Source organism: Strix aluco, chromosome 14 (genome assembly GCF_031877795.1).
Source record: "Strix aluco isolate bStrAlu1 chromosome 14, bStrAlu1.hap1, whole genome shotgun sequence".
NCBI classification, from domain to species: domain Eukaryota; kingdom Metazoa; phylum Chordata; class Aves; order Strigiformes; family Strigidae; genus Strix; species Strix aluco.
In genome coordinates this window covers 10,984,996-11,011,781 of record NC_133944.1, presented here as the reverse complement: position 1 = coordinate 11,011,781, position 26,786 = coordinate 10,984,996, and the positions used below count along the sequence as shown (strand labels likewise).

The 26,786-nt window shown below is 40.1% G+C and overlaps 1 protein-coding gene across 1 annotated transcript; it reads left to right on the top strand.

Moving 5' to 3' along the window:
* The first annotated feature begins 411 nt into the window (after positions 1-411).
* On the top strand, positions 412-24,268 carry GPI (glucose-6-phosphate isomerase). The gene is made up of 18 exons (XM_074839205.1): positions 412-599; positions 5,263-5,353; positions 6,260-6,328; positions 9,198-9,317; positions 11,402-11,485; positions 11,577-11,723; positions 13,492-13,563; positions 14,563-14,607; positions 15,459-15,512; positions 16,466-16,526; positions 18,193-18,236; positions 18,471-18,623; positions 18,946-19,075; positions 19,432-19,508; positions 20,824-20,952; positions 21,485-21,560; positions 21,642-21,708; positions 23,204-24,268. Exons 1-18 carry the CDS (start codon positions 481-483, stop codon positions 23,325-23,327), a joined length of 1,662 nt encoding a protein of 553 aa, XP_074695306.1. The 5' UTR covers positions 412-480; the 3' UTR covers positions 23,328-24,268.
* The last annotated feature ends 2,518 nt before the right edge of the window (positions 24,269-26,786 follow it).

The following is a 26,786-nucleotide window of genomic DNA, read 5'->3' as shown; positions in this document are numbered from 1 at the left end:
CTGCGGCGGCTGCCCGCGGGCGGGTGGGCAAGCAGGGCGGCCGGCGAGGCAGGGGCCGCCAAACCGCTGCGCCCGCCGCCTCGCACAGGGCCCCCGTGGCGGGGAAACCGCTCTCCCCCCAACGCGGGCCTTACAGCGGGGAGCGCTGCGCAGCCCCGAGGGCCGCCGACCCCTCCGCGGGCCGTTGCGAACGCTGCGGACCCCAACGCGGGCGGCCCCGGCCCCAGCGGCACCACCTCCCCCTCGCACGCCCCGCAGGCAGGCGGCCGGACCGCTCCTCCCGCGCCGCTGGCTCGGCACCGAGGGAACCCCGCCGCCCGGCGGGCCAGCCCGCAGAAGGGAGGGGGGCCGGGGCCGGGGCGGGGCCGGCGGCAGGAGGCCGAGCTCGCCTCTATAAAAGCGGAGGCGGCGGCAGCTCCGCTCGCCGTACTCGTTTCCGTACGCCAGCCGTGTCCGCCTCAGCCCTCCCTGGCCGCTAACATGGCGCTCTCCGGCGACCCCCATTTCAAGAAGCTGGTGGAGTGGCACAAGGCGAACTCCTCCAAGCTCGTCCTGCGGCAGCTGTTCGAGGCCGACAAGGATCGCTTCCAGAAGTTCAGGTGAGGCTGGGCGGTCCCCGCCCGCCCTCCCCCGCGGCTGAGCGGGGCAGCAGCCGCCCCTGCCCTCCCCAGTGACCGCCGCGGCCCGCCGGGCCCTCGGGCTGCCGGCACGGCGGGCGCTTCCGCCTGCGGGGCCCGGGGCTGCGCGGGGCGGGAGCGCTCCCTCCTTCCCTCCGCCCGCAGGTGGGAGAGCCGGGGCCTCGCCGCTGGCGGGCGGGACGCGCCCTCCCGCCTAAGCCCTGGCGGGGGCCGCGCTTTGGGCGGGGGGGCCGGGCGAGCGCTGGCCGGGGCCGGTGGCGGGCCGGGCACATGCGCCCGGGGCCTGCAGCGCGGCGTGGGCAGGCGGGCGGGCGGGAGCGCCGCCGCGCTGCGGGGGCAGGTGCCGGGCGGGGGGGGCGCTCCTCGGCACCCCCCGAGGAGGGCGGCCGGGCGTGCTTGTCCTTGACTCATCCTTGCAGCAGGGTACGTGCCGGGAAGCACAGCGCCGGGCTGCGGCTCGCACAGCGGCATTCTGGGTCCTTCGTTTCTCAGTCTCTCGCACCCGTGTGCTTAGTCATGATAAGCTCCGCGATAAAAGCACGAGGAGCTCTCCGGCCGTGTGCCCGCCGGTAGTACGGTGGTGCTGACCCCTGCCCCGAGCGGGGAACAGGGGGATGTTTAGCAGGGTTAGCCCTAGCCTCGTGTTACCCACGTTACAGAAAATGCGTTGCAGCATGTTTTTGCTAGAGGAGGAAGTAAGACGTGGAAGCGCTATGATAACGTCCAGCGGTTTCATCCTGCAAAGTGGGACTAGTGTTTTCTGTGCACTAGAGACTGCTGAGAAGTCATGTGTGTGGTTACATTGTTGGACTACACCAGCAATCTGTAAAGTCTAATACTATGTAGACACATCCCGGACTTCAGTTTTAAAGCGAGTCTGGGTAACAGAGATACAGTGAGCTTCTGTTCTCGAGTGTGGAGATAAGACTTGTTGCATGTATCAAAGCTTTTCATTAGTGTTCTAGGTAAACTGACTTTCCTTTTGAGCTTATTAGATACTTCTTAAACAGTAATTAAACATCACATGTGAAGTCCTGCATACTGGTATACAAGAGTTAAAATGTCATTTGCATTGATGGAAGAGGTGTGTTAAATTTTTGGAGTGTTGACTTCATCTGGCTCTTCTAACAGGACTTACACTGTTGAAGAACTCCATTAATGTTATCTTATGCAAATCTACTAGTTCTCTAATAGAGCTAGTTCTGGTTGCAAGTTTTCCTTATCTCCAGTATATCTGAAGACACTGGATTTGGTAACATCCTTGGAACAAAGGAAAGCTGAAGCAAGCTAGCTAAATAAATCAAAAGGTATAATCAAGAGGTTTCTTCTAAGGTTCCTTCCTGAATGGCTTAAGCAAGTACCCTTACAGGGGAGAGTACTGCATCTTTCTCATTGCCTGTCACTTTAGTATTTTCAAGCTACTTTAACTATAAAATATACTCTCTGTCTCAAATAGTCTGTATTTAGTTGTGGCTGTGAATGTGTAATAGACTTTTTTGAGTGTTACACTGTCACTGTGTACAGTTAACCATGGAGAAGGTATTTGACAACTGCTGTTGCAGGCACACATACACATCTCTAGCATGTCTTCTCCGTGCTAGAAGTAGTCAGTGTGTCTCCTAGAATGTGTTCATCAGATTTTTTGTGAAATGTTCTTTACCAAGGTTATCTGTTTCAGAGGGCTGCCCAACTTAATGTCCTTATGTGTTGCCCATAAGGATAGGTTGAAGTGTTTTAAGTTCACTTAATCTATCCTTAATACTTTGTCTTCATGATTTCAGTTTTGTGTTCTGATAAACCAGTACATTCTAGACTACCAGGAGAACTTTCACGTAGCAAAATACAATTACAGAACTGACAGCCTGGGTTAGTTTGACAGATCTGCTTGTATACTTCTCACCGATTACCACTTCGAGCCAGATCAGCAGGATGATGGAGGTTAACATCTATTTGAAAGCCTAAGCAATCTGGCAGTTTGGCCACAAGGTCCTCTCTGTAGTTTGGACCTCTCTCCTTATGTGAAATTAATCTTTATGAATACATTTCAGTTAGTTCTACTAGGTATTATCATAAAATCATTGACTGTCTCTCTTCCTTTAGAAGGAAAGGAGAAACTTATGCCCATGTATAAGTGCTTCCTGATACTGGTTCTGGAGAAATTTCAGATTGGTGTGGAGAGTTTGTAATCTGAATGGTTTATCTCTGAGTGCAGATACCTATTTAATGATGTTGTAAGAATCTTACACTCACTGATTGTGTCCTACAGAATATAGATAGAAGATCACTTCTTCCTTCTGTCTTTTTTTCTTCTGCAGAATTTGTATATTCTGTTTACCTGATTTGGAATGTAGTCAAACCTGTAGGGAACACCTTTGGCTTTTTTTGCCACCCAGATGTAAGGTCTGGGTTGTTCACTAGAAAAACTCTTTAATAGTTTTGAAGGGGTCAGAACTGATATGATACAGCCGTCGTAAAACTCAGCAGATAATAGATACCTGGATGCTGATTAAGGTACTCTTCATGCAAATAGCTAGTGCAAGATATGAAGCACTAGCATTACATTCCTAAGTTGGCTTGTCCATTGTGAAGGATCAGAAAGAGCATCCAATCTAAATGGAAAACATACCACCAGGGAATCTGTGTGTATTAATACATTTAGATGTTGCATACAGCTGCTTCAGTATGTGTTTAGATAGAAGATAAAATAATTCTGAGATGCTGGAGGTGACCTTCTGATTAAGGCCTGCATCACTTAAATGTGGATGTGGCTTACGTGACAGGGCTCTTGTTCCACCTGAGTAGCGCTACCATTAGCTGCTGCATTGCAGAATGGATAGTGTAGCAGAATGCAACTGAGCTGCAGTGTTTTGGACTTCTGTTTAAATAAAGAGTAGATCTCTTCATGTAAGGGTTTAAGATGAGATTACACTGCATGCTGTGTTCCCCCTTGAGTGTGGGAGGTTAGATCTGGTAGGCACTGCTTGGGTTTTTGCATGAAACATCTTGGAATGCCATCTTTCTGGAGTTTCTTCAAACGAGTAGTGACTTGAATCCAGCCAGAATTTCATGTGATGCTTTGTCTTTTAGGTCTAGTGAGATTGATTTTTATTCCTATAAGTAAAATAACAATTAACTGTAGAAGTAAGGCATATGTCAGGTAAACAAAAGATTGTAAGGATTTCCTGTTCATGCAGTAGAACACTGGGAAGACTATCATTCTATATGAAACTGTAGATGAGAATTAAGAGTTCTACTTCTCTAAACTGAAGAAGTGTTAGTATACTAATGGCCTTGTATCATTACTAAAATGTGTTCAAGTCTCAGACCTGTCTGTAAATACATTGTATGAAATCTCAGAAAGTCTTAAAGGATTTGTTCTTATTTTTCTTCTGTACTGTATCAATAAATAGCAAATTTGGCAGGTGAGAGGTAATAGTCCTTTCCTTAAGTAGCTGTTTTCCAGATATCCTTGTGCTGGATGGTCAGGGTTTGAGGATTACTGTTTGCAGCCCACTGAAGAGTATTGATACTGTTTTTCCTTACTTGCCTTGTTCTCACCTATAAAAGAAACACTCTTCCAATATTGTGCTTGAAGACACCTTCCTTTCCTTATTTAGTGTCTCTTGTATTTTAAGACCAGAAAAAGGACATGTTACTGTGTTTTCCCTCAAGTTAATGAAACCACCTAAATGTCTAGGCCTTACTGATTATTACTGTTATTGCAAGTTCAGCTCTGTTCTTCCTTTGCAGAATCTTGCCTGTTCTGTTGTGTTGTATCTGTTTGGAATAGCAATTATACCATGGTTTGTCCCTGTGAAGTCTATGGCATATGTGATCACTGAAATAACAGTGCATATTTCTGTGCTCGAGTATTGGGAAAGAAAAAGCAGGGGAGATATAGAACAATGTGGAAATGCTGAGAATTTAGATGCATGCAATTTCCTGTGGCTTGCATGTCTGGAGCAAAAGTGAGAATAAGACATAAAAGGCCTTCTGTGCTCTTATAGAAGGCCTACTGACTTAGAGAACTTCGATTCTTCAGTTTAGAGTAAATGTGTATATTTTGGCTGTAAATTAGTGCAAAGAAGTGGGTAGAAAACTGCTGTGAAGGGCTAGGGGGACTGTTGAACTTCTCACATAAATACAAACAGCCTCACTTGATTTCTATTGGACTACCATTTCTGTGTTTCATCTGAAGTGTAAGCGTAAAGGTGCTTGTATTTTCAAGTGTTAGGTTATAGCTTTCAGAGGAGGATTAGTTAAATAATTTTGAGACTTCTACTGATTCACCGAGGACAGTGAGAGTATGGTAAGCTTTTTACCTAAGATATATTAGGAAAAAGCTAATTATTGTTAGAGAATGGCTCAGTGAAGACAATGTGATTGTCCAAATTTGCATTAAATACACTTCATTGTATTTGGACTCTTACAAGCAGAAAGTGGACACTATAATTTAGCTTGTTGAAAACCATGGTCTTCAATTCAAACAACACACTAGTAAGTTACTTCATGAAACTTGTTAGGATTCCAATTATTTTGTGACCTATAGAGGAGTTACCATTATCTTGCTTAAACCAGTCAGACTTCAGGAATGTGGAATTAAACAACCTGTTTGTTTTGACAGCTTGACTGTGAATACTGATCATGGAGATATCTTACTGGATTATTCGAAGAACCTTGTTACAGAAGAAGTGATGAAAATGCTGATGGAACTGGTAACTTTTAAAAATGTTAAATTAATAAACCAAATAGGTTTTTTTAAAAGTTAACTTTTACTTGTAACTGATTGTTCTGGCATTGTTTATATATATTTAGCTGTGAACTTGAAATCATCAAAGTTAAAAGGCATCTGTTCATATATTTTGGTACTGCTCAAAGTCTTGCATGGTCCTTTCGCTCCAAGGTACAAGGCCATTTTTCTATGTGCAGATCTGTTCCTTGTGCTCACTGAAAATATTTTTGTCTGTGTAACAGACCAGCTGGCCTATGGCACTGTTGTGGAGATCTACAGTAAAATGAGAGATTCATATCAAGCTGTAAGAGGAAGTCGTGTCTGCTATACCTTCAATTGAAACAATACTTCATATGTCATCTTAGTGTTGAGTTTCATTTGCAGTTGGATGTATTTTAAGAAGAGTTTGTGTCATGAACTTCAATTTGTCATGGTGTCTGTTTTTACAAGTCTTCCTTAACTATTGGTTCAGCCAAAGGCTTAGACCGGATAGGACACAGATTTTTAAAAAGGGAAGAACTAGCAGAAATAGCCATAACAAAATCGCTTCTGCTACTCTTCAGTTAAAAAAAAAAAATTGTAAGCTGATACAAAGAATTATTAATGAATCCCGTAGCCTATGACAAGATGAAACTGAGTAAGATGGATTCATTGCATCTTGGTTGTTCAGCACATGTTACTGTGTAACCTCATAAGGAAATAAACAGTCTGCATAAAAATATTTTCTTTAAGAGAATAGACTTTTAAGTTAGAATCTAGTGGGTCTTTAATAATTTTTGCTTCACTGTCTTACGTGGTAGATGTTTATACTCTTTAGTGTAGCTGGACCTTTGTAGTCCATATTGATGTCCTACTATTTTTAAGAGAAATCTATTTTTACATTTCTCAGGCAAAGTCAAGGGGTGTGGAAAGTGCTAGAGAGCGCATGTTCGGTGGAGAGAAGATCAACTTCACTGAGGTAAGGCTATTTCTGTCCATGTTTTTTCCCCTCAGTTGTGCATATATATTTATATTATGGATGTTCATGCATCTGTGTAAGAGAAGTCTTGAAAAACCTTACTGTAATTGCTACTCTGAAATGCTGAGTGGTTATAATGGTTACTGCACTACTTGAATGAGAAATTTTATAGCCCTGACAAAGTGAATAAAGCTATTCAATCCTCCAACACACATCTTAAATTTTAGGAATTTTGGTGGTATATCTTTCTTGTCTTGTCTTCTGTCTTTTGTAGAGAGGAAGATGAGTTAGATCTTGCAAAGGGCATGGAGCAGAGTATTGCATCCAGGTGTCCCTTACATGCTTTTGCCTCCTGTCAGTGTTCATAAAGCTTAGTAAACTGCCTACAAAGTTTTAGGGAGTATAGTGTAAGACTTTCTGCTTTGAGTTGTTCATAATACTTACCTTTGGGTATGTGTGACAGTAGATAGTATAAAGAATCTTGGGAAATTAGCCACCTATTTCAGTGAGATGAGTATCTTCATCTTTTTGTTGATATGAAGGCTGTATTAGGGTTAAATCTTCACTAAAACATACAGAAAACCAACTGTGTCTTTCTTCTGAAACTAAAAATAGGGTGAAAACTAGAAACTCAACAGTATAGTGTGACTTATTAGTCTGCCTTAAGGGCTATTTAGTATGCTTGAGGTAAATTCACAGAAATCATTATTTCCTTTGACTTGGTTATTGACTGACTTAGGTGTTGCACAAGCTGTTTGCTTAAAAAAACCTCTGTAGTTGGACATTGTATTGTTTGTGAATGCTACATGTTTGTAAAAATGCACAGACAGAAGCAGATAAAGCTTCACAGGAGAAATCATTCCTCTTTCTTCTGTATTAATGCCTTAAATTCACACATGTAATTCTAGCTAGTGAAAAGAAGTGGGAAGGTAGTGGTAAGTCTTAAATCTACCTTGGAGGATTGTTTTCTCAGATACTGCCTCTCACTAGGCTCATGTAGCAGAAATTATTACAGGCTTAGCCCATCTCTGACCATATGTTATGGAATTACTCTTCATTGTCTACACGAGAGCAAATCTAGCAGCTGAAGTGTTCTCAGAAGGATGCAATTTTCACAGGAAGCACTTAAACACAGTATTAAACTGGTGTGTTTGGCTTCTGCTACCTCTGTATTTTGCTACTGTCTTGATATGGCAACTTTATGTAGAAATTACCTGCGTGATGAGTCTAGAAACAGTTTTATCATTATCAGGCTGTTTCTCACTTAGTCAGAAGTTGACTTGGAATTAGATTTGGTTTGATTTATTTTTTTTGTTTGTATAGAGTATCTAATCAAGTTGGTTTGGCTCTGGAATATGAGCATGTGGACAATGTGAAATTGCATGAGACCTTAAAAACAGGATGCTGTCAAATGGCATGACTGACTAAACCTAAAAGCAATAAGACAGAAGGGAGCTGCTCAATGGCAAGAACTGACTTGTCCACTACTCTTGTTCTGATTTAGAACATTTTTTAGCTATTTGTCTTAAGTATCAAAGACTTGTCTGTATTAGGTGCTGCAGGCATTGCCTACATGGTGTGTGCTTACGTGGAAATTCTTTGTAGTGCTCCCAACTGCGGTATTGCCAGGTGTTTGTCCCAGATGAATTAAAACTTGCAGCTTGATATGGCACAGAGACAGTGCATTAGAAGGTAACTCATATCTGATCACTCATTATGGGGACAGTGTTCATAGCCCACCCAATATCTAGAAAATACTTCTGTTTAACAGCAGACATCAGATCAAATATGATTACTCCTGATCAAGACAGGAGTCTTTCAAGCCTGATAGTGAGCAGTATTTACCAAATAATACCATTCCATGACTGAGTGTTGCAAAAAAATTGCTTGTTCACCCCAAATTTAAGTGGGTACACTTCGATAATTAGTAACTGAAAGAGCTTTTTCGTATTCCAAGTCAGTAACCACAAACTCAGTGATTTTTGAATTAGCATTTGGTATTTAAATCATAACTTGGCAGTTCGTATTGTCTGTGTTGTCTTTGTCTCACAATGCCTCTCATTGTAGCAAGGAACAATGAGGTAGAGGAGACTAATTTTTTAATTTGTTCATTAGTATTGACTAACTCCTTCATTCTAGATTAAAGCTGTTTAGCTCCTGAACAGGTGAATCACAGGCCAGACTTCAGTGCTTTGATTTGTGTATAACTGTGGTGAATAAATATATGGTGCATGCTTACAGATTTTTTTCTTGTAATCCAACTAACACCTACATACCTGGTGTGCAAGTATTCAGGTAACACTTAGTTGTGGACAGTCGATAGAATCATGTGGCTAGTGTATATTTTTTTGTTATATGTTTAAATATATATTTGTGTCTTCCTATATGAAATGGACTACTCAAGATAACTGAGAAAATGCCAGAGAAAGTAACTTTGGCTGCTTGTTGTCATTGATTTTTCAGTATTGTTATTAATAGGAAACAACTTCATCTTTGTATACCTGAAGCATGCCAAAATAAAGATCGCTGAGAACTGCGTATTGCTGAATTCTGAACCTCAATCATTAAATGCTTTTCAAGGGATTTTGAGTTTTCTTTTCAGAGTAAACAAATAAGCTATTTGTTTACTTTGCACATTATAGGCTTTTGTAAGCCCTCTGCACTGATTCTGCGAAGTGAGAGAGTGACTTAGATGACTGGTGATGACTGTGTATATACACATGCACACACAAACTACTGCTCTACTATTTCCAGTTAATCTAAATTATTTTTAAATATTGAAGATTGTACTACCTTCTTGATGAGGCACCTGAGGCCCCTGTGTATAACTGGGAAATAGCTTCATCATTTTTTTCCCTTACTGTTTCAGAACCGAGCTGTGCTTCATATTGCTCTGAGAAATCGTTCCAATGTGCCAATACTTGTAGATGGGAAGGATGTTGTTCCAGAAGTAAACAAAGTGTTGGACAAAATGAAACACTTCTGCCAGGTATAAAGTACCACCATAGCTTATTTTTCATATACTTGTTGTATACCCAACCTAGTTCTTACATGTGTGTTGTGAAGCATTGACTGTAGACTGGTTGACATGAACTGTTGTGCCCTCCTTTAAGGTTTATAATAGTTCCGTCTCAAGCATGGAGTTGGAGCTGGTTTTAGTGTGATTCACTTCTCTCTGTTCCCAGTTGGGTGGTTCTTTAATGGGCTCTCTAGATCTTGCTCTTTTAGCAGTAATCTTGCATTTACTTCAGAAGCTTTGTAAATCCTTAAGTATCATTCAAATATTGCCTTATATCTTCTTGCTAATTTTTCAACTACTTGGCTTTATCAAGTAGAAACTATCTCTTAAAATTCATGTAAAATCAGGAGAGAGGTAGAAGCTCCCAGCTCACTTGCAGTTTGATTATGCTCTACTTAACTAGTTTCTTAAAGATCCTGTGTTTTTAGATCAGATTCCTTTATGGTTCTATTCTGTTTGCAGCTTTAGCAGCATGAAAGTTTTGTTCCCTAGTTAAATATAGCAGTTAACCATTATCTTCGAATATCATTGATTGTTCTTTGATTCTGTACACCTTTAAAATGTAGGCATCTGTCAGATGAGTTGAGGAGATGCTCTGAAGTACTTCATAGAGCACACTAACAAAGTCAGAAGTATTGTTATAAAACCAATCAGTAAAAGCTGACCAAATAGTTATAGTACTTTTCAAACATGACTGTAAGGAACTGGACCTGAGTAGCTGCTATTGTGAGTCTTATCCAGGTGGTGGTGGCCAGTATCACTGCCAACTCATACTTGTTAACCTATACAATATGAGCCTGGATTATGTCCACTTCCTAATGGATAAATGCCAAAACCACAATAACTGACACTAATTGGTCTGAATTTGGTCGTTTCTTCAGATAATGTAGGAGATGAATGGCCACAGAAATTCAATAGTCTCATTTCTGCTGCAGAGTTTTTAGCTGATTAAGATTTTTTTTTTGGTAGTGCAAAACAAGAGTTTTCACTTGTGCCACCCTCTAAATGATAGTTTATCATTTAGACAGACATCAGAGCCTGTGAATATCACTTTCCATGCAGATGTATCTTCTCTGCAAAATAAAAATCATGTTAAGCAGTTCCTTTGGAAAGATTAACAAAGATGCTTATTCCAGCTGACTCATTTAGGCAGATGAGATTTTAAAACTATCTCAGCATCATCTACAGACTACAGGAATGGTATAATAAAAATTGATTTTTTTAGTTTGGAAAACCAAACAGCTTTAACTTAAACATCTGTAGGGAAGGAAAGCAACTATTGGCATAACCAGGTGATTGTTGTAGAAAAATTTCTTCAGAATTGCGGAATGCATGTAGAAATGTGCATGATGCCAGAAAGGTTCACTTCGTGATTGGAACAAATTTCATGCATAGGTGGTACATGATGGACAAAATTCAATGCAGTGTTTCAGTATTACTTAATGATTCCAGTTTTATTTGTCAGGATTCTCAATAACTGTTAAAACAGCAAGAGTAGAGCAGAAACCTATACTATGTGCTGATAAGGTGAAGCCCAGAAATACATCTTAATGTGAAACATACATGCAATAGAAAGGCCTTTTTGAACACTTGGTTTGCCAATAAATCTCTGTGGCTTTATTCATATTTTAATGTCTTCCAGTTCAGTGAAGTTGCTTCTAATTAAAGAGGCTTAACCCCTTCAGGTTCAAGTATTTGTTGCAAATAGTTTAATGCCTGAGGTTTTTTCATTTTTAGCTTGATTTCTTTTGCCATTGCCAACATTCCGTTGTAAATATTACAGCAGTCCACACAGAAGGAGACTTTGATCTTGCAGTGTTTTTTTTAAATATGTGCATTAGTTTTCTAATATGTAATGAAGGGTTGTCTTAGACGTAACCAAATGTTTAGTTAAGAAGGTAGCTTTAAGTGTATGCTTTAAAGTCTAGAAGCTTGTAAGTAGTCTTCAGAGACCTTCTACAACAATACCTGAAAACAGCCTGTTTCCAGTGTTAGAATCAGTAACTTTAGTGTAAGTATAAAATAGTCATTACAATATATTTTTTTTGCCACAGAGAGTCCGTAGTGGTGAATGGAAAGGCTACACTGGAAAGGCAATCACTGATGTGGTCAATATTGGGATTGGTGGCTCTGACTTGGTAAGCTCCTGACTTCTACACACCTCCCGCATCTTTTTGTTTGTGTATATGCTTGCAATGAATATAAAATCTAATTGTTGCTTCTATCCAGGGCCCTCTGATGGTAACTGAAGCCCTGAAACCATATTCCAAGGGAGGCCCTCGTGTTTGGTTTGTATCCAACATTGATGGTACTCACATAGCCAAAACCCTGGCTGAACTTAAACCAGACACTACGCTCTTCATAATTGCATCAAAGGTATGTCTAATGCAAGCTCTGGGGTGTAACTTTCTCTAACTGTCAAGGATTCAGACTAGAGATCTGTACATAGGAGGATCTAGATCAGGGACTTGTAGTGTGAACTGTTTCTAAGGCCTCTTGTGATTAATCCTAAACTTGCAGTACAAGCTTGTTTTGCTACTGAAATACTTAGGGATTCAGAAGTCAAGCACTGGAAATTACTTAACCTAAACAAGACAAGTGAGCAATGTCATGTTGTCTAGGATGTATTTCTCAGGCAAAACAAATAAAAGCCTTATTGACAAAAGTTTATTTTACTGCACTTCTCTGTGGATGGAGTGTAGGATCCTGTGTAGTTATTTCTTTGAAATTCAAGATCTTGTTGTCTCATTCCTTTTATTTAAGGTTACTTTTGGTCCTTTATCTTAAGTACAGTGTTACTTGTTAGCAGTGTTCTGGTTTTTGCAGTAATGTTTTGCGTTAATGAATTGCATGTAGCTTGGGAATCTTCATTCTGTTTTAGGGTAGTAAAATATCTTTACCTAAAAAACTTAAATGCTGAGTTCCTTGAGCACTATAAATACTAAGCTTCTTTAAGTAAAGAGGTGAAGGTAGTCTGCTGTTAGCTTATAATATGACAGTTTTTTCTGAATGCAGACTTAATAGCTGCCTTTAAGTCTTGCCTTGCTAATAACTTATTCTGTAAACATAATTGCTAGCTGCCATCTTCCTTTGAGGAATGCTTCTGTCTTTGCAGAGGCAACTGATGAAGACAAACTTCATAGTTATGTAACTTGGGTCTCTTTCATTTGTAAAGCACAGTAGAACCTTTTTGCTGTTGAAGACAATCTGCAACAAATGAATATGTGTGTAATGCTGGCCATGCTCTACACTGGTGCTCATTATTTTATCTTGGCAATACTGTGGCTGAGCAACAACTTATGGAATAATAAGGAAACTTCACAAAGTAATACTGATGGCCACTTTGAATAATTGAGTTCAAGGATCACGGTTCAAAGGCTTAGGAGACTGCCAAATTGAAAAAGTAACACTTCAATTTCTGTTTGTCAGACTGTAGTTAGATAATTGGATATATTTGGAAGAGGATGAATGGCATTTTTTCTTTTCCATAACAGGCTTGTGTTTCATAATGAATATATTTCTGGAGATGGATGAGAGTAGGTTGAATCTAGTGTTCACCCTTAAAGCTAAATTTTGATGGTTGAGTAAATCAGAATGGTTGTAGATATTTGCAAAACTGCATGACTGAACTTCTGTGCACACTTCATGAAGCAGGAAAATGTTTTCCTTTAGTCAGCAAAACAAAATTATGGCAAGAGTCTCAGCAGAAATGAGTGTTTCTACATCAAAAAGTAGGAATTGAAGAACAAGAGGGCAATCCAGCTAGGTTATTGTGTTTTGATGCTCAATTAGTTCCTTTTTATGGAATGGTAAAACTTCATATTTAGTGAAAGACTAAAGTAGAAAATTTTAGTCTCAAAGTTTTTCGTAACTGTTTGGCGGAAGAAAGGTAGGAAATGGGGAATAATTACTCCAATTCCAGATATGTGATAGTTTAAAACTAGATAGGTAAATCCAACAACACTAGTCTTTACTGGATTGATAAGCTTGCCTTTTTTTTCTGAAATCTGTCAGAAACTGTCTGTTAAGAACATCTAGAATCACTCTGCTCTGATTGTCTGGAACATAGGATGCTTTAGCAGCCTCAGCGTGTTCCAATTTTAAGTACAGTGTTTTACATGCTTCCTTGTTTTCTGATGTGCAGACTTTCACCACCCAAGAAACTATCACCAATGCAGAAACAGCCAAAGAGTGGTTCTTACATGCAGCTAATGATGTAAGTGCAATATGTTTAAGTTATGTAACAGAATGCAACGGCTTTTTGTTGTGCAGTTTCTCCCTGGCCATTCTGTGTGCTTTGGAGCAGAGCTGATAGCTTTCCAAACATAAGCTGTATAGCTCAGCAAATGCTGTGCATAGATCATTTCAGTGCTTCATGGTTAGTGACAGGCTGTTATGTCTGAAAGTGATAAACCCACTGTTTTTCCATTATAAATGGTTGCCATACATTGTTCCCCCGAGTCCTGCTGGTTAAGTAATAATGTAGCGTTTGCATTAGAGCTGGCTAATAATTTGGTGGAACCACCAATATAGCAATCCAAGAATATGGTGTATATTACCTTCTAATTCTTGGCAAATATTTACAAACTAGAAATGAAGCTATGGCTGGAGTGATAGGTATACTGACATTTCTATGGCAGATGGCTGTGCTATGAATAGAAACCTTGTATTTGGCTCATTCTCTTGTGTTTCTAACCTTTAAAAGAAAAAATGCAAACCTGCTCAGGTAATTAAGACAGTCTTTAACCTGTCCTAGTCAGTGTAGCTCTGTACTTAGTTTGAAAGCTGGGCTTTGAAATTTCTTGTTGTATTGCTGTTGCAGACAACTCATCTGGAGTTAAGATTTATCAGTAATTCCAGTTGTCTTGATCTTTTGACTCTCTCCAGAAGGGTAGCACATGTACAACAAACTCAGTCTGCTTCCAAGTGGTGGTAGTGATGTTCCAAACATACTTTTAGGGAAACAGTGTGCTGCTCCAACTAGTGACTGCTTCCAGAGGGCTTCATGAGAATATTATCAGAGTGTTATCTTCAGACAGGCATGCTGCCAAATCCCACACTGAATATGAATAAGATGATTTCAAGTTGATAACAAAAATAACTGATAATAGTCAACAGTAGTTTGTTTAAATGTAAATGATAGCAGATCAGCTTTATGACCAGAAATCAAAATAATTAGCATTCTAGATCTAACAACCTGTTTATTTTTATTAAGCCTTCAGCTGTGGCCAAGCATTTTGTTGCCTTGTCTACCAATGGTGTAAGTATAACAACTCTATATTTTTTTTTTTCTGTGTACCTTTGAGACGTTCTCACTTTAAAATCCAGTAAGGAAGCCTATCTTTTAAAACACTATTAATAGTGAATACCAATAGTTAGCCTTCCTCTTGAAAGGAAGTGTGTTTTTTTCTGCTGAAAATAACTGTAGCTGTTCTAGAGTAATGAACTGTATCAAGATTGGACCTCCAGTGTAGATTTGTGCTTTTTCTGCTAGAGCTTTAAATCTGAAATCAGGATCTCTTACACTTGAAACCACTGTCCTGTTATTAATGAGTGTTACCTGTAATTGCTTAAGTGTGTGTGAGTGCAGTTATGTAAACAAATACAGCTCTCCTAGACGACTCTTAAGTGCTGAAGTGATGCAGGTAGTTTGTGTGGATGATCTGTAGCATATGATGAGCATCATGTACCCTGATGTGGTGTTTCATGCAAAAATATGAAGTAGAAAGGCCAATAGCAGTTAGAAAAAGACTGCCATTACTGAGAGGCTGTCAGGCACTGTGGTGTGAAGTTCCTTTCTTCCATTCTGGTTCTGTTAAATATAAACTGAATGTCAGTCCAACTCCTATCTATATTGCCACTTAGATTGATCAGAAAATGAGTGTATGTCACTGATTTTTATTTGAGACTACTGAATAGTGGTAGTGATCTCTGGAAATGGAAGTATATTTTTTTTCTGATGGATGCTATGTATTTTTGAAATAAAGGATGTAATTGGGGAATTGTGTATTTAATAGGTACATAACTTGTGTGTTTTATTTGCTAGACATAAAGCTTTTTAAGAATGCTTGTTTTACTTATGATGTTCCTACCTGCCTTTTTTCATTCTAGCCTAAAGTTAAAGACTTTGGAATTGACCCAGAGAACATGTTTGAGTTTTGGGATGTAAGTAAATGTCTAACGTTGTGTAGTAGATGTAAACTGTTAGAATAATCTAACTTGATTCAGAAAATGCTAACTCCATGTCAAGAAACTGCCAAAACACCTAATTTATAGTAGTTGTATTTTTTGTGCTGAAACATCTGAAAAATTGTAACTAAAAGCAAATTGAGAACATGTCAGGCAAGCAAAACAGTCTTGTATCTCAGCCATTCCATTAAAAACCTGCAGTTGAAGGTCTGAAGAGGAGCTGTCTATATTCTTAGCTGTCTAATCAGCTGTTGGGTAACAGGAGATACAAGTCTTAGTTTATTCCTCTGTGTAAGTAGTTATAATAAGCTGTGACATTTGACTGTTGGGGTCTACTGTATATAATCTAGGCCTCTAAAGGTCAAACATCAGAAACAGGAGCCTAATTCAGTATTTTGTAGCAGATGCATATTTTGAGCATACTGCCCTTAGTCTGGGCCCTTGTACTTAACCAGAAACAGGTTGGTTTGTCTCATTGACAATATGCCTGACAAACTAGGTTTTTAAAGCTACTGTTTAGAAATTACCTAGAGCATTATCTTTCCATAGATAGTGTCATAATCTTGCTGAAGCAGGCTTTACTTCTAGAGGTTAGGAGTATTAGGAAAGCAGTTAATACCAGCTGCAAATTTATTACTTGGAAGTGAACTGGAATCATCAAGGGATCTGCTTCAACAGTTGTTACATAAATTGGACAAGTAGGATGACTTCAAAGTCTTAAAAAATGCGTACTTAAGGATTTGTTAGGGGGCTGCTGTAAAGTACAGGTTCCCTTGACCATGCATATAATGTGTAGTGAATTATCACCAGAAAGAATATAGGTTTTGCTGAAAATAGTCTAAACGTGCTGTTATTTCATAATGGCTTGAATAAGTGAATGACTTAAAAGCCTTGCATGTCTCCTGTCTAAATCAGTCTCTTGTTTTCAGTGGGTTGGTGGCCGCTACTCTCTGTGGTCTGCCATTGGTCTCTCCATTGCCCTGCATATTGGTAGGTATTGCTATAATTGAACAATGCCAAGAATTAATCTGTTTGTTTCAAAAATATAACTACAGAATGCATTAACAGTAGTGGATTGTGGATCAGATTTGGGGCAAATATTTTACCCAACCTACTCTGAGTATTTGGATGTTTGTGCTAAAAAAACCAATCTGTAATGCAGTGGAAATATTGAGATTTTAGTAGTGTAAATGCAGTTTTGGAGATTACCCATACTTTATGTACAAATAGTCAAATTGCATCTCTAGTCACTTGTATAGCCAAAAGTGCCTGACTTATGTAAAGCCACATCAGTGTTGAAAATTAGACCTTGCAACTGACATGCCTTAACTATTTAAGAGTAGGGTATTTAGTTTGTCAGATACATACACTAAACATCAAAATCCTATGTCTCCAGTTCTGCATATGAGCTCTGTTTAGCATTGTTAAGCATTTTCTTTTCCCATTACTTCCTTTTGTCCCCAGTACTTGTTCTTCTAGTCTATTGGGCCTGATGACGCAGAAATGCTGTTTCTGTCTGCAGTTGATTGGACAAACCCTTTAAGTTGATCCCCACTTACCTGTTGTATTATTATAGGATAGCATTGACATTGCTGAGGCAGATCTCAAGCGCAGGTGGAGAGTACACAGTGAATGTCAGAGCTCTAAGAGCTGTTGTTTCTAGGTGAGCACACTGTTCAGCAGCCTTGCATTTGTTACCTCATCACTTCTTTCAGATATTTAAAGTCTGAACCCATAATGTCATTTACTTTTCTAAAGAAAAGCTGGAATTCCCTTAGACTGAGGTTAGAAAAACATTGGTTTTGGTGTTTTGGGGATGATATGAATAGGAGTTGTCATGTGTAGGAAAACCTGTGTGATCAGCAAAATAAGCTTCAGTCAGGCACTTACTGTTTTGTCTGCAATAAACTGCTCATCTCTGCTGTCAGACAGATTTGGTGCTGACTGCTGACATGCCAGTCTATCTGCACTTCTTGCTCTTACACCCTTCATCTCCTAAAGCTGGCTTCTGACCACAGGTAGAGCTGCTGCTTTGATTGTCAAACACTTCACCATCTACTTTTTTCCATATAAGAATCAGGATTTCTGGCTTTGCAGGGAAGGATGGTGTTAGTTAAACTACTCATTAGTGAAAATGAATGGTGATTTAAATATTCTAATTATAGATCAAAGGAAAATTAGGTGAATGGTTAAGAGAACAGGCAAGTAGGGGGAACTTTTCTCTTTAAGACCTTATTACAGTTGTTTCTCTTCAGACCAACACAGAAATCCCTGTTGTACTAGCCTTGTCCTGTTTTTTTGGGCATGTCTCTCACTGGCAAAGTGACTAAGTGTTCAAACTTGCTGAAAACTATGTAGCTATTAATACAGAGCTTGATTTTAATGCCTCTGTTTTGCTTCTAGCTGCTCATTCTGCCTGAATGGGGATTTGAAGTATGTTCCATGAAGCTGGACTTGCTCTGAAGTCCAGGCTTTAATCATAACTAAATATATCTGGCTTATGAGATGCAAATTTCAGAAGTCAAAGTGTAACTTTAAACTCAATTAGTAGTTGGGAACCTTGCTGCATACTATCTCAACTGTTTTATGATTGTCTACAAGAAAAATCAAGTTTGACTTGTAATAGTAAATACAAACTGACTTTTTCCCTTGTTAGGTTTTGACAACTTTGAGAGCCTGCTCTCAGGAGCCCACTGGATGGTAAGTGTGGGATGCCAATTCCAGATTTGCTCCTCTTAACAAGTTGTTAGTAAAATAACTTAAGGCAGGTTGGTTTTTGAAGTTCAGCTCCTCATGTCCTTTCAGTGCTTCTAAAATGACTGTGCATGGGGGAAGGTATCCCTGGATCAAAACGGCAACAAAAACAGTTTAAGAGTTGGGAGGGATGATGATTGCTTTATCAAAAGTGTAATTCTTTTCTGTTGTGTCACATAGGATAATCACTTTCACACTGCCCCACTGGAGAAGAACATGCCTGTTCTGCTGGCCATGCTAGGGATCTGGTACATAAACTGCTATGGATGTGAAACCCATGCCCTTCTGCCCTATGACCAATACATGCACCGCTTTGCTGCCTACTTCCAGCAGGTAAGGCTCAGAAAAGGTTTCAGGAGACAAATATGTAGATATGCATGTTTCTAGGTTAAAATTGCAATCACTTAAATTTATGTGATCAAGGGCCTAAAGAGTGGTGCCAACATTGATACCAGCTTAACTGCTCAGTTAATTTAGAGATTTTTTCCTCAGGCCTCCATTATCTTGGTGTCCATAAATAAAGCAGCTATATTCCAGGTACTTAAAAAACTTCCATAAACAAGCAGCACTCCTTATAGTTGAAGTGTGTATGGAAACTTGTATTGATACCATGTGGTTCTGCAGGAAAGGTGATACTGCCCTTCCCTTCTTTTAGGGTGATATGGAATCTAACGGCAAATACATTACCAAGAAAGGTGCTCGTGTGGACTACAGTACTGGCCCTATTGTGTGGGGAGAGCCTGGCACCAACGGGCAGCATGCTTTTTACCAGCTTATTCATCAAGGTAAACTGAAACTATTCTTTGTTTTGGAATTAAATTCTGAATGGCCACAAAGCTGGAAGAGTCTGCAGAACTGACACTGGTTTAGAGGTTGGGCTCTTATCTAACCTAGCATCACATTGCTATGGTGCTCTTAATTAGTGGCTTTAGAAGGCTACAAGATGCAGGTTTTAACCCTACAATAAGGAGTGTCAACTAAAGCAGAAACTAAAAAGCTTTTTTTATTAACAGCTGTAGTAAGTGACAATACAGCTCAGTAAAGTGGCTGAGTCTTCCAGTAACTCTGAAAATGGGGTGAGAACTCAAGATGTTTCTAAGATTTTCCTGTTGCAGGGTTATTAATGTGACTTTTCTTATAGGAACTCGCATGATTCCCTGTGACTTTCTGATCCCAGTCCAGACCCAGCATCCAGTCAGAAATGGCTTGCATCACAAGGTAAGAAGTTATTTGTCAGGGCACCCGTATTTTCTTGTGGCTGAAGGCATTGAAGTTTATTCAGTATTGCAATGTGTGGGATTTCTAAATGTTCCTCTGAAACTATACATATGGGCTCTGAACATTCACAATAGGTTTGAAAATACCTATAATTGCATATTGTATGTAATGGATGTAGTGCAGTGGTATCTTTTGTTCTTGAAGTTGCAGCCACAGTTTGAGGCAGATGAATGGTGTGGCCTTCTGGCCTACTGAGGCTGGAAAGAGTTGAGCAATTAAGTATTTGGAGAGAGAAACTCCTTGTTGGAATTGTAGGGAGTGTAATTCTTGCAGACTAGGAAGAAGCAAATTCTCAAGCTGATGAAAACTTCCTTAGATATGTTTTTGTGAGTCTTAAACTTTGGGACAGAATTTACTGAGTATACTAGCATGGTGAGGGTGATAGTCTTCTACACATAGATATTTTTTAACCAGTCCAATTTTTAGTATAATGTATCATCTGACTAAGGATTTTCAGTGAACTGTGTCTAAATTTTTTCACATTCCAGATGTGGAAGCATGTCCAGGTTTACTACTTACTTCATACTTCAGAAAAAGCATGTTTCCTCACAAAATTTCAATCTTGGCATGATTGCAGATTAAGTGCTATTTAAATTGTGTAATAGTAATTTTTTGTCAAGTAACACCAAGTACAGGTGAAAGTTTTAGAACATGACTTTGCAAAAGGGGAGAAAAGGCTTCATTTGACTGTAGATACAGTTAAGAGTCTATCTTCAGTATAATGGGTAGGACAAAACCACACATGCATTTGCAAGCTAATATTAGGCAAGGAATAAAACTAACAACTTCTACTAGATTGGTATATGGTATGCTGTGAGGGTTTTCCTTCATATAAGGTAAGTACATCTTAGTTGGCTACCTTCGACCAATCTTTGCAACCTGGCTTTCCATGTATATGGTGTGGCATGGACTGAAAGTATAGATTATACTGTGTGAGAGGTGTGTGAAATCCTGGCTCCTCTGTTCTTGCTGGGAGGCTTGCTGTCAGTTTCAGCAGGGGCAGAATTCTGCAAAACAGTCCTGGTTGTCTTTAGATACATGTACTATTAAAATAATAATCAAGTGTCTGGCACTGAGGTAAAAAGCAACAGCAGGCATTAAACAGCTAAAACTACTGCACATTTTCCTACCTTAGTGTTAAAAACAAGAGCTGTAAGTCTAGACTAGATCTTGGTCAAGATTCAAGCACTAGATACCACTATTCCAGCTAAGGAAATGGTGGCTTGAGTTGATGTGGTTTATTTCTACTGTCTAGATCCTTTTGGCCAACTTCCTTGCTCAGACTGAGGCCTTGATGAAAGGCAAGACTGCTGAGGAAGCTCGTAAGGAACTTCAAGCGGCAGGACTGAGTGGAGATGCTCTGGAGAAGCTCCTTCCCCATAAGGTAACCAGGCTTTGGCGCTTGATGGCTTGCTTCTAGTTAAGAGGCTGTGGTGGTGAGGTCATTGTGTTAGTCTGCTGCGCGATGGAGTTTGCTAATGGGGCAGTGCCCTCCAGTGGCTGTCAGGTGCTACTGTCTTCTCAGCTGTGGAGGTTGTTGTTACAGGTTCTACTTTGTCAGGTCTCGTGGGAGCAGTCTGTGAATGGTGCTCTTGCTAAAGCATGCGAATCAAAGCCTTCTGAGGCTTTTCTGAAAGATGAGCATCTCATCACTGTCCCTGGGATACTGACTTGGGTTTTGCTTCCTGTAGTCCATAGTAGTAATGGTGCTTGGAGATAACTTTTTGCCACTGTGTTTAAAATAAAACATGAAAATGCTATGGTTTTATGGTTGAAGTTGTTAGCCTTTAAAGCTTTCAGGATTTTGTTTGCTAATACAAATGGTCCGGTGTGGGCTATGCAGAAAAGATAAACCGCAAGTTTCTGATCTAAGTTTTATAACATACTAAATAACGATGTAACTCTTGTTTTGAAAGGTCTTTGAGGGAAATCGACCAACCAATTCCATCATGTTTACAAAACTCAACCCATTCACTCTGGGAGCCATCATTGGTAAGTAAATAGATCTCTCTGTGAATGCTTATTAAGACTTTCTGATGAAGTTTGTTGATAAATCTCTTTCTCTGCTTATAGCCATGTATGAACACAAGATATTTGTTCAAGGAATTGTCTGGGATATTAACAGTTATGACCAGTGGGGGTAAGTCTCCTTTATCTGATTCTTGTGTACTCATTGACTGTGGTATTAATCTGTCATGACTTAGAGAAAAGACAAGGAAAAAAAAAAGTGTTAGAGCAAATGATTATAGGATAGTTTTAAATAGATTCTCTAGGGATAACTCACACTGTATCCTTGTTCAGCCATGCATAATGACTTGGTAGATACAACTTTAATTAAGGACCATTGTGTAGTTTGATTTAAAATTCTATGAATGCAGAAAAGCAGTAATAATGAGTAAAATAGTCAAGCAGGCTCAATACATGCTTCGAGAATTAGAAAGGGAGAATTTCCCATATAGAAGGGAAAAAAGAATTTTTACCTCTAGAAACATTTATAGGCAGTCTGAATGGCATCTGTTAAGCCAAAGACTGGCCACCTCTTAATTTTACTATACTGGAGATACAAGAACATTCTTGGCAGATGTCTTCATATATAGCAGCCCTAGGTCTAGTGCAGGCTGCACCTGTGATCACGATTCATTGCAGTGCTCCATGTGGAGAACAGCAGCTTTGAGGAGTTTGTCACTCTTTAAAATGGAAGACTTAATCAGGAGCTAATCATATCCTCCTTAATCTGTAGTAATATTAACTGTGCAATGTACTGTGTGAAGACTTATGCAGGAGCAAGAGGGATTGGGAGATGAGTAAATTTTTTCAGGTGAAACCTGCATATGCTGTGAGGGGTTATTTTGAAGAGCAAGTTTGCTTTACAGGCCTAGAATAGCAGTTCACACTAAGCTCCCTTCTTAAAGGCTGAAGGGGATAAGTCTTTGCATATGTTTTCTTAGAGCTATGCTACCATAGCAAGTTCTTTAACTAAAATATTGTAGTAGAAACTCAAAACGGAAGACTGTCTAATAAAAGCTGATGCCTGAGTAAGTAAAAGCTGAGTAAGTACAGCTTTTACTGCAACACATCAAAATCTAGAATGGCATGTAAAACTGATTGGAATGTGGGGATGCTGTAGAACCAGCCTAGTTTCTTGCAGCTGGTGGAGTATCCTAGGTTCTTACCCTGTGTGGCTGTAACTCCTGGATAGCAGGCTGCAGCATTGGGGAAGGCTTCCAGGCCTGCAACTCAGCTGTTGTTTGTTGTCTTGGTGCTACAAATCAGTGTTTTGAGTGATGTCATGTTCAACAGTGCACAGTAGCAAGGTGAATGCGTGCTACGTAACACAAATGAGTACTGAAGGGGAAAAGACTCAACTTCTAAAACAAAACTTTCTCTCTTTAGACATCCTCTAATTTGAGAGCTGTCTGTTCAGCTAAGCAGCTGTGAAAACTCTAACTGTTCACAAATGGCAGTGAGATGAATAGTAACTTTGTTAGTAATTTGTGAAAGGAAAAACATTTATCAGTGTTCACTGTCAAGTCACCTTTTACTGGCACCTATTTTTAATGTTGATGGCTTAAAGTAGATACTGTAAGTTGTTAGCACTAATCTTGTTTTTCTTTCTTTTGCTTTTATAAATGCAGAGTTGAGCTTGGAAAACAACTTGCCAAGAAAATTGAGCCTGAACTGGAGTCAGATGCTCCAGTGACATCTCATGATAGCTCAACAAATGGGCTCATCAATTTCATCAAAAAACACAGAGCCTGAAACAAAGATTTGGAGGACATCGACAATCTAACCACCGAATACCCAAATCTGTTGTAGCTGTGCTTTTTTTAGCCACTGCTAACAAAAATAGCACTTTACAGATGTAGCTTCTTCACTTGTTGCAGTTAATCTTGTTGCGTCAAGTGTTACAAATGAAAACTAGTTTTGTGAAACCCAGAGTTTGTATAGTTGCTTTCTATTTTTGTGGCTGTTTATCTGTAAAGTGCAGCTGGTATGTTCCCCAGTTCTTATCCCTCAACTTCCTTAAAGATGATCACATACTGATACTAGAAAATAAAAGGTATGATGGATAAGTAAAACTTCTTCACTCTATCTTGAAAGTGCAGACCTGGTAACATTTGTCTTTCTGACTGTATAAGGTACTCTGAAGCCAAGTAAACTAACTTCTGTCTTCTTGGACTGGCTCTGCTGTAAGCTGGAAACTAAATGTGTTCAGAGAATCAAAACTATAGCTGTAGGTTGTTCAGATTGCATAATTTGATGCATTTGAGCAAGGTACAGATTTTTTCAATGCTACTGTGAAAAGGAAAGTTTACTAATGTTTGGTTAAAAGATCATCTGATTTTTCCATAAGCTATGGAAGCCCTATGTGAGCAGTTATCCAAGAAGGAAGAAAGTTTGTGGAGTGACAATATCTGAACTTTCCAAACAGTTTTCAAGAGTTGTGAAGCAAAAGCTTTGGATCACTTGGAGAAGGAATGTATTTTTGGTATCATTCAGAGGCAGTTTCTCTCTTCTTAAATCAGCATCACTGTTCCAACAAAAAAAAAATAGGTAACAACTATTTGTAAGCAAGTTGCTTAAATCCTTTCATTCTCTACCACTGTTAACCCCTCTCTGCTAGCAGACTGGCATGCTCTGGCTGTTGTTCTGTAACACCTTTAATAAAGGTAAGATACAAGCATTGAAAGGAAAAATAAGACGTTAACTGTGATTCTCGTCCACCGCACTCTTCATGACAAATGCTACTGTGGCTACAAAGTCTGAGCTTGTAACTTAATGCACGTCTGTGCTGCACAGATTCATTGGCAGGATCAAAAGCTGGATCTCATTGATGTGGCACACTAACAACTCCATAGTGCTTGACAATTTGGCTGCATGGATTTGAGTTGTTAAACTTGATCTAAGTGTATGTTTAATGTTTAGATGCTTTGGTTTTGATTAACTTTATTAATTTCTACACATAAAACATGGTCACAAAAAGAGAAGAACCCACTAGAGGGAGGCATGTTTTTCATATGAGGTTTTAAACCTTTCATCCACCTGTGTAAAAGCATGTGTTAAAGCACAGCTTCTCCCTTCTAGAGAGGTAGGTGTGTAGTCAGATCTTCTATGATTTGAATGGTGAAGGCTACTATTTTGTCTAACTGCTTTTGTTTCACCTTTTGGCTGTTCCTCTCTTAGGAATTAGACCTGACACCTTTTCTTGGAGAAGGAATGAAGCCAATGTATTCTGTAATACTGTTTTTTTTCTGTAAGTTTGGTCTTGTTTCTACAACTGATCTTTTTCTCGCAGGGGCTTTACTGATGTGAAATAACATGCCTAATTATAACACATAAGGTGTTCTTATTACTACTGCTCAAGTCTACCACAAAGGAGGACAGCAACATGGAACGATCGGGGCAGTTCTTTCTGTGTAATGAAAGAGTACTCGGGCCGGGGTGGTTTCAGGCTCTGAAAAGTAAATTTAAAATGTTCCTTGGAGGAGCATTTCACCCTTGCCCTGGGAGGAGCACAGCCAGCCCTGCTCAGGATGGCGTTTGCTCTCTCGGATCCGGTACTCCCCTGCCGAGCAGTTCCCCTGCCAGCCCCGGGACTGGCCCCTCCCCGCGCGCGCCGCCAGCTGCCCTGCACGTAGCCGCAGGGCGCGCGCCCCGCGCTGCGCGGGACCGAGCCCCGTCCGCTGAGGCGCAGGGCGGGCGCGTGCCGCCGGAGGGCAGCGGGGCCTGGGGGGAGGCCTCGGCTGCGGGCTTCCACTGAGGTGCCCTCGGGGCCTGGCTTTCACAGGCCCTCCCCTGCTCCAGCGAGTCCTTCAGCGTGCAAGAGCTCTTAGGACCGACGTTATTTGCTAATTGATGGTGAAATTACTGGGATAAGTCAAGCACCACTTACCAGCAACTAATTACCTTAGAGTTTATGGAGCATGAAAATGACTGCTCTGTGGCAGAACGGCTCATGGCTGTAGTTAAACACAGGCTAAAAGTGGTAAAGAAGCTTTAAAAGGAGACTTTTTTCTTCCTGCAGTGGCTGAAGTGGGCATGATGGGAGAGGTCTCAAAGAACGTGCAAGGGAAGAGACCGTGGCTACATTTTGAAGATGAGGTGGCATAAAAAACACTTACAGTTCAGGAAGTCACTTTCAGTGACAAGAGTTGAACCCAAGAAAATAATCACATATCTGCCCAGGGCTCATGCATCTGGGGGTGCATCCTTACAACCATGCTGGAGGTGGACAGTGACCTGGCCCTGCAGTTCCTACCTTCAGCTGTGACACACCCTGTTGAATAAAAAACACAAGTAGTTTTTGACTCGGTTTCTGGTACTTCAGCTCAAGTGAATCAGTTTAAATCCTTCTGAATAATATCAAGCCAGCCAATTCTTCCACGAACAAAACAGATTTCCTCATCAATAGTGCTCTAGTAATGGCAAGGTCCAACATAGTCAGTTCTCATTTGGAAAGTGTAATGGGCATGGCTGAGCTCCTTGATGAAACTGTGTTGTCGTATTACAAAAGGGAATGAAAGGTAGTAACGTGCCTAAAGCAGAAACTTGTCAGCCCCATGAGCTGGAACAAGATCCCTGGTCCTCCCTAGCCATAAGATGTACATTCCTCTTGAAGGTATCTGAGGAAATAGAGTGTGGGGGTGCTTCAGTCAATGTAAGTAGTTAAGCTGATGATCTATGTATATAAAATACCATCTTTACGCTTGCAATACTAATTTGACTATAACTATAATAACTTTTCAAAGTCAATATTCATCTATGAATATATTTTAAGAGATCTTGACAAGTTAATTACTGTATTCAAGGGAAAATGCTAATATTTTTAAAGAAAATTACATTAAATTCATATTGTATTCCCACTGGACATGTACTTAATATAGGCTGTGTGGGTATGAGATTAAAGGAGGAATATGTTGCATTGTAATTGATCTAAAAAAGAATCTCTGAGAGCTATGACTGCAGTGAAGACATGTTCTGGTTCTTTTGTGTAAAGAGAATTTGGCAGAAATAATTAGTGATCCCCTTCAGACCGGTTCACAGTGATCTGATCTGCTGGGTTGTTATTATTTCCAAGCTATCCAGCACTATCTGCAGAGTCCCTGCAGACTCAATGATGGTAATGGTTTGATCTTAGACTGCTTAAAGGAGGATAAGATGAGTAAAATTTTCCAGGCTACACCAAGAGCTTCAGTTGAATGTGTTGCTGTTTGGGAG